General features: G+C 36.2%; 1 protein-coding gene across 1 annotated transcript; it reads right to left on the bottom strand.

Moving 5' to 3' along the window:
- Positions 1 to 448: 448 nt before the first annotated feature.
- Positions 449 to 11,589, bottom strand: LOC127790188 (pyruvate dehydrogenase E1 component subunit beta-1, mitochondrial). The gene is made up of 14 exons (XM_052319488.1): positions 11,362 to 11,589; positions 11,203 to 11,268; positions 10,529 to 10,609; positions 10,418 to 10,444; positions 10,243 to 10,305; positions 10,014 to 10,100; positions 8,354 to 8,479; positions 4,946 to 5,079; positions 4,794 to 4,866; positions 4,627 to 4,692; positions 3,615 to 3,653; positions 3,367 to 3,491; positions 3,131 to 3,245; positions 449 to 771 (listed from the first exon to the last, which is right to left on the bottom strand). The coding sequence occupies exons 1-14, from the start codon at positions 11,398 to 11,400 to the stop codon at positions 703 to 705; spliced, it is 1,110 nt and encodes a 369-aa protein (XP_052175448.1). The 5' UTR covers positions 11,401 to 11,589; the 3' UTR covers positions 449 to 702.
- Between the last annotated feature and the right edge of the window lie 258 nt (positions 11,590 to 11,847).

The following is an 11,847-nucleotide window of genomic DNA, read 5'->3' on the forward strand; positions in this document are numbered from 1 at the left end:
TTCACATCTTTCCCACGTTGGGATTCTTTTTTTTGTTTTTTCTCCTTTCTAGAAGACTTGCCAGTTGGGGTTTTGGTTGTGATGAATTTGGCCCGGGCTTTCTCAAGAGTATAGATAGTTCCAAGAGCTTTCTGCCACATTTTTGGCGTCATCCTAAGCCAATATGTGGCATCAATCTGACCGGTCCCGGCCGTTCCCTATGAGACAAACAAGATCACCTAACGTGAGGGGTTTTGATCTCGTCGGTGAGATCGACTATATAATTTCTAGTTTATGGTACTTGAGAAAAATCATTATATTTTGTGTTATGTCCAAGAGTTTTCTATCAAGCAAGACCTTGATTTTTTCTTCATTTAGTTCTTACAAACTTCTTCTGTTGCATCTACTCTCTACTCTCTTTACATGGATCTCTATTGATTCTCAAATCAAACAAAAGAACACGGCGAGATTAAATCCTTAAAATGGGTATGGAAATCCGATCAACTACATATCTTTCGCTTCTTGTATCCATAGCAAAATAAATGACGTCTCTGTGCTTACAAAGTGGCGGCCACCAAATGTTACAATTTACTAGGTAAACATTTATTTTTCTTTTATGGAATTCCCATCCCATGAACTCCGAGAATCTTCCTTTTGTGGGCAACAAAAAATAAAAAAGCGCATAAAGAATGAGCTGAACCACCAAGAAATTGACGCAAAACACTAAGCAGCGGCAGCCATCGGAACCGATCGGTAGCAAGTTCTCTTCGCTGCACGTACGATATCCTCAACCTGCTCAAAAAATGCAAATATCCAACCAGAAGATGCTCGCATTGTCAATATTTACTCAAAATGTCGATATTATGTCCCCCTACTCTTTTATTTATTCTATTCAAAGTTCACGGCCTTCATTATGTTAAGAACAAAAAAAAGAAAAAAGAAACACAGTCCAGCGGTTAACAAACATGAAGCTGTGAAGCATGAATAATTGAAAACAGGCATCATATCCATATTCAATGGCATACTCATTAAATACAAAATACTTGTCAGACACACCATGGCGTTTCCAGCAATCGATAGTTTGAGCATAAGTCCAGTATACCACGTGATGTTTTTCACAGCGATGATTTGTTTGGAGTTTGACCAAAGTTGATAGTTTGTGTATGTTTATCTCATAACCATAACTAATGAATGTATATAAACTAATTATTTTACCGTATTCTCGAGTCACCATATCCATGCCCATGTGTCCAGTAATTTACACCCGTGGTGCTTAGTCAGTGAGAGTATCAATTCATGTAATTCATTGACTCAACTATCGAAACTAATATCACATTTATATTGATTTATATGGTAATAAATAAATCGAAGAAACTGTCAAGAGGAGTTAAAAACCCCACCACCTCCACATTGGTATACTACTTAACTACGTCTTTAAGATCTTCCCCGCAACACCCCCCCTCCTGTCCAAATTCTTTTGTTCCACTAGATTACAGACAAGTTATGAAAGATAAGGCCTTTTACTTGCATTGACTAAGAAGGATGTATAAAGGTTATTGAACACAGATACAACACATACGAAAAGCTGACACAATTTTTGAATATTTAGGACAGGACACCAGAAAACAAACATTTCTATGGATAGATGAGATCTATAATCACTCAATTGTTTAACCAAACATCAATATATCAAGCCTTAATTTCACCATGGGGTAGGCTACGTGGATTCCACCTTGCCAATCATTTTTATCCTTATCTTATCCTTTGTAAAACCTTTTAACTCAAACCATACCTAAGAGTCTCCTACTAAATTTTTTTGGTCTTATTTTACATCTTTTGCTAAGAATTTATTCTATTCCATTCATTCTCCTTACAGGATTCTTTATTGATCTTCTCACATAGCCAAATCATCTTAATCATGTTTCATATATCTTATTTTTAATATAATTCTACCTATTCTTGGATGGTTGCACATCATAACATCCTCTTCTTTGTTCCGCACATATTTTGCACATATTTTACACATATTGGTGTTTTACTCATTGTCTAACATTTTATATTAAACAACAAAGCTACTTTTATAAGTCTTATAAAATTTTTTAACTTGACATAATCTTCCTATCAACATAAAATGTTGTATGCACTTTCTATTTTAACTATCCTGCCTTAATTCCATGGGTAATATCTTCATAATTTTCCCATCTTTTTTTGGACGATTGAACCATGATATTTAAATTGCTCTTTTTGGGATAACTTGATCTTCAAGTTTTACCATAAAATCATCAGCAGTTATAGTTTTACTTAACTTAATTCCATACATTTGGTTTTCAATTTGCTCAACTTCAAATCTCTTGATTCTAAACTGTTTCTCCATTTCTCAAGCTTTATACATATGCACATAGATAATTCATGTCATGCATGGGAAGGTATAGAAGTACCAATATATATTTAAAACATCTCTATTTGTTACAAGTTGAAAGTTAAAGAACTTAAAATATCCTAAAAAATGATTTTTCACTCAGCAAAAAAGAACTCCTAAAGTTAAAAATTGCGTAGGAACTAGAATTGATGGTTGTCAATCTACAATATTTTAATTTTAGTTATTGGCTACTGAGTTATTTTCCTCAAATTTTCAACGTATTCCCATATAAGCAATGTACACAGGTGTAAACTATTTTCAAGTATGTTGGATTGTAATAGGGCATTTGAGTGTGAATCCATAATATTTCACTACATACAGATCCTTTTGGAATAGCTTGCATTTTGAAGGCTAACCCAAAAAACTTAGAACCTAAAGGAGGACCTTGATAATAAAAGAAAATCCCAATAGACATTTTTAGTTGGAGAGGAAAATGTTAACAATTTTGGAGGAGTTCTAGGTTTACCACAGTTCAAACATAGCATTCCACTAGGGTCCTAAATTACCCATCAAAAGTTTTCATTTAACGGGCGTAGATAGGATTCTATGAGTATGTTTCTAGCAAAACTATAAGTGACTGCATTCAGTAGCAAAAGGAAGAAGGGGAAAAGAAACTGTACTGCAAACCTCTCTCCCGTTTTCAATTAGAAAAAATGAAAGAACATCTACAACCACCAAATGCATGCATTATGAACCTGACAGGAAAACACAAGAAATTTTCCAAGTGCATACCTGTGGGACAGCCATCCTCTCAAGATTTGCAGCATAAGGCATGGGAACATCTGCTCCTGCAATCCTCTCTACAGGTGCATCAAGATACCCAAAACTCTCCTCAACAACAGACGCACTGTCAGAAGCAACAAAAATATGTAACTATAGGTGTATGTGTGTTAGAGAGACAGAGAGAGAGGAAGTGAGAGAAAGAGAGCACTAATTGAGAATTTATGCAATTGGAGAGAGAAAGCAACCAGATCTCAGCACCAACTCCATGTTGAGGGAATCCTTCTTCAACAGTTACAAGTCGGTTGGTTTTCCTGATTGAAGTATTAATAGTGGATTTATCGAGTGGACGAATAGAACGCAGATTTATAACCTGTGCCAAATGGAGAGCCAATTAATCTGATAGCCAATATATTTTTTCAGAAAAAGAAAAGTGGAATACTGTTAACCTCTCATATTGCAAAACAAAGAAGGCAGATTGGTATCTGTAGATTACCTCAGCACTAATTCCCTCCTTCGCAAGAATTTCAGCTGCCTGAATATGGTACATGTTAGGTTTTTTTTTTTTTAATTGGAGAAAGAGAAAAGATAAAACTCTTATAAGAGAGAGAATAGGAGAGAGAATTCTGTATCCCAAAAATCTGGGAGGAATACAAGGAAAGCAAACAAATTTGATTCATGGTATATCTATGAAATAAAGAGAACATATTTATGGCAATCACCAAAAAGTCATACAATCAACAATTTAACAACCAATCTGAAAAAATTAGGAAAAAAGGGTAATCCCAGTGCATAAGACTCCCTGTTTTGCCAGAATCATTTTATATGCAGCCTTACCCTTGCTTTGCAAAGAGGCTGTTTCTACAATTCAAACCCATGACCTTCCTGCCACAAAAGAAGCAACCTTATCATTGCTACCAAGGCTAGTCCTCAATCAACAATCTGACACACTCTTACAAAAATGGCCTTCCTAGAAATTCAAGCAAAAGAAGCATCTATCGAAAAGAACCAAGGATGTCTGCTTCCATACAAATAAAGTGAAAGCAAAGACAGCTCCCAAGTTGGGGTAGAATATGGGCAATACAATGGGTTTCCCACCTTCAACATATTTGGTAATATCTTATTAGAATCATAAGAACGAATTTGGCATAAGAGTGAATTTCGCACTCTATATGAGGCAGATCATAGAACAGTCACTAATAAAATTATCATGGAAATGTTTATCCAGAGTCTATATGTATCATAGAAGCAATTTTCAAACATGTTACCATAATTAAGAGGAGAGCTTTGTACAGGGGAGAATGCTGAGAAATTAGCAATTTCCTACATTTATAGATATGTAACAGCATCCACTCTACAAAATGAATCATCATAAGCAGCTTTTTATTCAAATAGAAAATTCAAGGTGAGTTAAATTATCATAAGCTTTTTATTCAAAGAGAAAGTTCAAGGTTAGTTAACTCAATCACACATAGGACCTCATAGCACTTGAAGAAAGAATGACAAACCTTGAGAGCATAGCCGACCATTTTAGAGAAAGCAGTAATTGTCACATCTTTTCCTTCACGTTCTATCTGTCAAGAACTGGGAAGTAAGTAAGAATGCCAATTATAATGAAAAGAAAAATGCAAAATATTTGAGAAAGGGGTTATTAAAAACATCTGAGAAATAGGACCTTAGCTTTCCCTATTGGAAGACAGAAACTAGAATCAAGAACTTCTTCTGAAACAGGGAACGAGTCGCCATATCTACAGGAGAGAATCACATCAACAACAGTGAGTGCATACAAACAACACATTAAATTCATAATGCACCTAAACTACTTACAGCAACTCATTTTCAAGGAAAACAACTGGGTCTGGGTCTCTTATAGCAGCCTTTAGCAGGCCACGGGCATCTTCTGAAGAGTATGGAGCCAGCACCTTTAATCCTGGGCAGGATCCATACCATGCTGCATAACACTGCAGAAAACCACAATCATAAATTTTTTTGCAGGTGCATCCATTTAGAACAAAAATTGGAAAGGAAGAAAAACAAGCAAACTGATTAGTAATATATGAATACAAAATAAACAAACAGTGTTCACTTAAAGAAGAAGCATTTCATCTTTTTAAAATGAAAGTATAAGTTTGCAGATGCCAATTTCCAATCAGTTATACAGTTCCATAAAATTTCCTATCAGTAATACAGCTCCATCACCTTTACCCAGAATGCAACTGGTAACAAGTGATCCTACTTGTACAAGATGCCAATGCCACTAGTACAAGATTATAGACAAAACAAGGCATTCAAATTCTGAATGTGAACTCCAGGTAAGGACCTAACCACTTCCATTGATTCAACAAATTAACATGTAATAAAAGAGCCTCACTAATCATGCCACTGATGCATCCAGAAGTATCAGGCTTGTTACGTTTACCGAGAAATGCAACTGGTAACAATGCTACTCATACAAGAAGCCCGTGCTCTTTGCTCAAGAGTATAGACAAAACAAGGTGGCACACATTTAGTTCAAGACACTTCAAATCTAAATGTGCACTCCAGGCAAGGATCTTGGCACTTCCATTGGTTCAACAAATTAAAAAGTAATAATAGAGCCTCACTAGATAATGCACTGATGCATCTGCAAGAATCATTCAAGTCATAATTATTCTCAATTACACTTCAAATAAATCTTCATAATAAATAGACCATTGTGGTGCCATTGGAAAGCAAACAATATATTGAGAAAGATTCAAACGTTTATTCTAGTTACCAAGATTGTGACCACACTTTTAGACTGTTAAGATTAGGAGCGCTTTAGATAACTCAATCAATGATTCTTATTGTCAATTCACTCACACTCCTCACCCGAAATCAAACTAACAACAGAAATATGAAAACTGAAATTGAAAACAGTAAAGGGTTTAAGGAAAGAGACAACCAAACCACACAACAGACAAGATGTTTATCCTGGTTCAGATTGCAGTGAACAATCCTACATCCAGCCTTGGTTCGAGAGCAATCCACTAGAAATCCAATGAAAGAATCAGTACAAGAACTCCCTCTCACACGATCATTTCAATCACAAGATTACAAAGGCTATCTAATCTAGACTTTCCTCTCCTTTTTCAGCACTCGTTTACAGTGAATGAATGAATCAATTTGAGTGTCCGACTGCCTTGCCCTAAGCGTTCTATTTATAGAGGGTTGGAGGCGGTAATTACAAGGCTTGGCTTTATATTTTGCCTACACAAAGACTAAAATATCCCTTATAATAACACCTAAGCTAGCCTCTTCCTAACTTAGAATATCCAGCCGCTTCCATTCACAAGAGGGATCTTTTGTTCTTTTAAACCTTCTACACAGATTTCTCAATGCAAAACCCAAACCCAACAAAGACTTCTAATGCAATCAAGTTATGGTCTTTGCTTTGAAGAAGATATATATATATATATAGAGAGAGAGAGAGAGAGACATCTAAGTTTGAGGATTGTATAATAAGAATATCCAAGTCCCGTGGAAAATTACAATAATTGTCAATTAAAACTTAATAATTAAATCCTGCCAGCCGTTTGTCCAAAAATAGCAGTTTTTACTAATCAAGCAACTTCAGAATGTGCCAGATCTATGATTACGTAGATAAAAGCACAACGTCAATGTGACTTATCATACCTAGAAGTAAATATTACTAATTTTAAGATTTATAGGGCATGGAAGGTATCAGTGGTCAATGGATGGCATTTGGGGTTGAAGTTGTTTCTACAGTTTTTACAGGTGGCCTAGGATAATCTTGGTGTCCAAGAAGCCAAAATTCCTAGTTTGATTTCTCAGTCCAATAAAGGATGAAACATTGTGGTTATGCATCTATGCAACTTTTAATCCAGCTTAGAAATTTTGAAAAATGGAAGTTGAAATCAAGGAACCTAGGAAATAGTCCAAGAGTCTGCGTCTCCTCAGCCCCTTGAAATCTTACACCTGTTGAACTACCAACCAGATGTTTAGTCTGTAAACCTTACTAATCCTAGATATTAAGCACAATCCTCTGCCTATAAAAGACTTGTTAAAGGCCCACAGTAATGTCACAACCCCAGGGGTGAGTCAGTAAATGTACCTGTAGAACAACTGTAGTTAACGTTAGTGGTTAATCAGTTGGGGGGGTTAAATGGTTAGGTTAACTGTGCAACAGAAGCTGTTATGATTAGTTAGTTGGCTGTTACATTGTTAGAAGGCTATTATGGTTGCTAGAGGCTCTATATAAGAGACCTACGGCAGTAAGACAGGAACATTGAGAATAATAAGAAGTACTTCTCACTCTCTCTGTTCTTTCTCTCATTCTCTCTCGTTCTATCTTTCTCCCTCTCTCTCATTCTATCTGTTCTTTCTCCCTTCCTCATTCTATCTGTTCTTCCTACATTCATTTCTTTTTTTGGAATTCCATCCAAATTCCTTCAATTGTCCAGCCCACAATCCAAGGGCTTGACAAGTAAAAATATGCTAATAGACACCATCCATTACAGCAGTGCAACCCCACAAAAGGGGTGTGTGGGCTTAGTTCATTTCTATTGGGTTATTACTAACATCCCCAGCTAGTCCTACTTCAGGCCCCAAAACTCAAATATGAAAAGACCATAATCATCCCCTTTTTAACCTAAGAACTAAAACTGCTGCAGTCCAGAAACCCCAAGCTACTTGAATCTAGAAATGTGGCAAAATGTCACTGCAGAAATTGAACCAATTCTGAAGTCTGGACTATTCAAATATACTGATCCACCCTTCTTCTCTCTCTTGAAGTCCTAAAAGCCATAAACTTCTCATAAATCTTTCCCACCATAACTGGTCAATAAGCAGCATTACTAGGAAGCTACTAGTGTTTTACGACATCTAGGAGATTGATGTCATAAAAAGGCCGTCCACATTGCTTTAGTTGCAGTAAGAAGTGGTTCTATGGTTATAAAACCATTTAAGATTGCCAAAATATCTCAATAAAACAAAAGGTATTAATGTTGTAAAGAGTTACAATATGTACAAAACCTTGTTAAGAAATTATAAGTATTTCACAGTTACGATTTTCAGAAAGGAAACAATTCTCTTCCCTTCCCAGAACATGCAGACTAAATCACTAGCATTTCATCTTATTTTGGTACAATGGAAATTATTCAAGCGATCAATTGCTGTAATGAAGCAGATAAATGTCATAACTTCAGAGATAAACAGGATGACAAACTGCCTATGTACAAGAGCAAAAAACTGTACCTGGGAATGTTGGGCACCAACTCCAGCAGCAGCACCATTTGGTCCTCTAAAAACAATAGGAACAGATATCCGACCAGCAGACATGTAGTTTGACTTTGCAGCAGAATTAATGATGTGGTCAATTGCCTGCAATAAAATCAAGGGTTGAGACCATACACACAAAAACTACTGCTGATACAGATACAAGATTGTCCATACACAGATTAGTGGGAGAACACGCATGCACACACACACATGCACACAGATAGTGACCTAATTGAAATGAAACCCTAATAACTAATTCATACGGGGTTATATTGGACCTGTTGCAACAAATGAAAACAAGGCCAAGCCAACTCTTATGTCCTCTGTTTTGACAAGAAACTCAACTTCCTTGGGCGAAAAGAGGTAAGAAAAGGAATGAGGATTAACTTTCACTCAAACAACTATAGGAAACAATTGATTCCCCACCTAAGACAACCACAACCCCTTTTCAATAACAAAATGACTCTTACCCAGGAGGTTACCCACAAGCAGCGAGGCTATTTATGTGATTTGAACCCATGGCCAGGTAATAATAGAGAAAACTTTTACTACTGCTCCAAGCAAAGCAATTTACATTTGTGAAACAATAATTTATGATGCAAAGCCAATCAAAATTTGTCGTGTTTATTTCCTTAACATCTTCCTTAAAAGGAAAGGAATCAAATATCAAATCAAAATCCAAAAATATAAGAAGTGTTGGTAGGACAAAATGTAATAAATCAAGTCCTAATGCTCCTATAACAATGACATCTAGAATAACATAGACTATATTAGATTCAATGTCTAATTACTTATCAAAGAAAAAAGTTTAATTGAATCTCATATTATTAACCAAAAAAATTACTTCCACATTCAATAGAGCCTAAATGAATTAAAATAGTATGATATAATCATACCACAATTTAGAGTACATGGTAGCACATTCATACTTCTTACAGAACAAGATTAGTGACATAGGCAATACTTCTAAAAGGTTAAACCCTTACTCCTTGTTTAGAAACCTCAAGGTCCGAATGGCATTCATTTCAACTTCAACCAATATGTGATCCGATTTTATGCACCAATTGGAAGCAAAAAGGGAATTTCCATCACCCAACCTAGCCCCACAATCAAGATATAGCAAAACCAAATCACTACCTTCCTTAAATCTATAGAAGTAGTTTAAACAGCCTCCAATTTGTATGGACCCAAGGCATGCCTTACAAGACCATGCCTAAATGGTACTCAAATAAACCAATGGGCCTCAAACAATACTAGTGGCTTCACATGCAACTAACTTCATTTATGCTAAACTAGCAAATCTAGTAAACCAAAAGGAAAGATAGAACAGCTGGTTAAACATTATTCTCAAATGACACTGCCCATCTACATACAAAGAAACAGTTAGGCATTCTCACACTTCTATAGCTCATAGACTTTCTATGTATGAAATATAAATGTTACTTTCAACATGTATATCAAACAATGATTGTTGCACCAAGATTCGTTGCTACAGACCTTGGTAACAGTCCCAAATACTCCCATGGATGACTAAATCTACAATAAATTCAAAATTGGCATTCTGTTGATAGTTTTATCCATATGTATTTAACTATTTATGTATACTGAGAGGAAATGCTTGAAGATAATATCTGACCTGCATGGAGAAATTGAATGTCATAAATTCTACAACAGGCTTCAGACCATAATAAGCTGCACCAACTCCGATCCCCGTAAAGCCAGCCTTCAAAAGTAGAATGCACAAGTTTAAATGAGGTATATAATTTCAGCCTAGCTATCTGTCACTAAGAAAGTAAAAGAAACATGGAACAAGAAACAGTTTTAATTGAAAAAAAGAAACTACTAATTGAACGTAAGGAGCAAACCTCTGTAATTGGAGTATCAATAACCCTCTCAGGACCATACTTCTCCAAGAGCCCTTTCGAAATCTGATACAAATTTGAATTGAAGAGAAATTGTTAAAGCATGAACTCAAAATGCAGACACCCGCAGAACTTCAAAAGTGCAATAAATTATTTTCAAGTTGCATTAAACTCTAACCTTGTATGCACCCTGATATTCACCAACCTGCATTTTTGAACAATTAGGCATCAATACAAGAAACACGTCAACAAGCCACTATATACGATTCTAATCAAGCTTATAATATACCTCTTCACCCATCAAAAAGACTTTAGGATCTGCCGACATTTCTTCATCAAGGGCAGAATTCAAAGCATCTCGCACTGTCATCTGCATGAGATTGTCAGTTGCCAACAACATTAGACTAATGAAAATCAGTAAAAGAAAGATCAAAATAGCCAGTTCCTGCTCATTACAACAACTGCTCCATTCCACCCACGGTATTCACTTCACTGGTTGAAAAACACGGGATTATGGACAGCTGTGTGTGTGTGTGTGAAGAGAGAGAGAGAGAGAGAGCAGAAACAACACAAAAAAAGAAAAGAACAAAAAATGCAGTGGACAAAGAGGCCTGACTTGATGATGGTGTACAACTTTAATAGTGAATGTTATAAACGTCAGCGTAGAAGAACCTGTCGGTTATTTCAATTTGCAAAAACTAGCAAACCCATGCTCGCTCGCTCACTCTTCGCGCAAAAATGACGCGAAAGGAAAAAAAAACAAAAACAAAAAAGCGTGTTAACGGATATAAAAGAGGTAATTAAGAATCAAACACCCTTCTCATGGGAAAGTGATCCATGCTACAACAGACGCCCATCTTACACATTCATGATGAAAACGCCCTTCTCTACCGTGCCTTTCTCATGGAAAACGAAAACGAAATTCTTCATTTCCTCTAAATTAGACGCACTAAAGAGATTCACCTCTTTTGACGTGGACGAGAAATTCTTCGACGCATAGAGCGACTGAATCCGAATCCTCTGCAAGCACTGCTCCACACACAATCAATCAGACGGTGCAAAGATACAAATCAACAAATCGAAACTAGATTAAGAATCAACAGGAAAAATTCCAGCTCTCACCGAAGCACCGGCGATTCTTTGCCTAGCAATCCCCAACATGTTCCCTGCTCAATGAACCTTAACGAACAATCGTTCCTCGGCCCCCCGGAATCGTCGCCACAAATTCAATGAAGAGCTCCGAGTCAGAATATATGGGAGAGAAGAGAGCAGATCGAGGAGTTTGGTGAAAGTCAAAACCTAGAGATAGAGAGAAGGAGAAGGAGAAGGAGGCTGATTTGAGTTGAGACAGATATAATACTCTAATGTATTTGTACCTGTGGCGTGTGCACGTGACCCCTCAAGGTCAAAAATATGCAGCTTAATAGCTGGGTCTGGGTGGGTGGCTGTTAACGTTACTACGGCTAACTAATTTGTTAAAGCGTGCCCAATTCCAAATTTAATTAAATAATAATTATGTATTAATTTTGACAAAAAAATATATTTTAATTCATATATTTATATTTTTTTTTCATACTCAAATTTTTTTATTATTTCAATTATATTCTT

Source organism: Diospyros lotus, chromosome 14 (genome assembly GCF_014633365.1).
Source record: "Diospyros lotus cultivar Yz01 chromosome 14, ASM1463336v1, whole genome shotgun sequence".
Classification (NCBI taxonomy): Eukaryota; Viridiplantae; Streptophyta; class Magnoliopsida; order Ericales; family Ebenaceae; genus Diospyros; species Diospyros lotus.

Coding starts and splice junctions, on each gene's coding strand:
- LOC127790188 (XM_052319488.1), bottom strand. CDS start 11,400: ATGTTGGGGATTGCTAGGCAAAGAATCGCCGGTGCTTCG. Junction 4,867..4,945: donor TTCCTTGAAAATGAGTTGCT/GTAAGTAGTTTA, acceptor TCTCTCCTGTAG/ATATGGCGACTCGTTCCCTG. Junction 3,492..3,614: donor AGGAGGGAATTAGTGCTGAG/GTAATCTACAGA, acceptor CATTTGGCACAG/GTTATAAATCTGCGTTCTAT.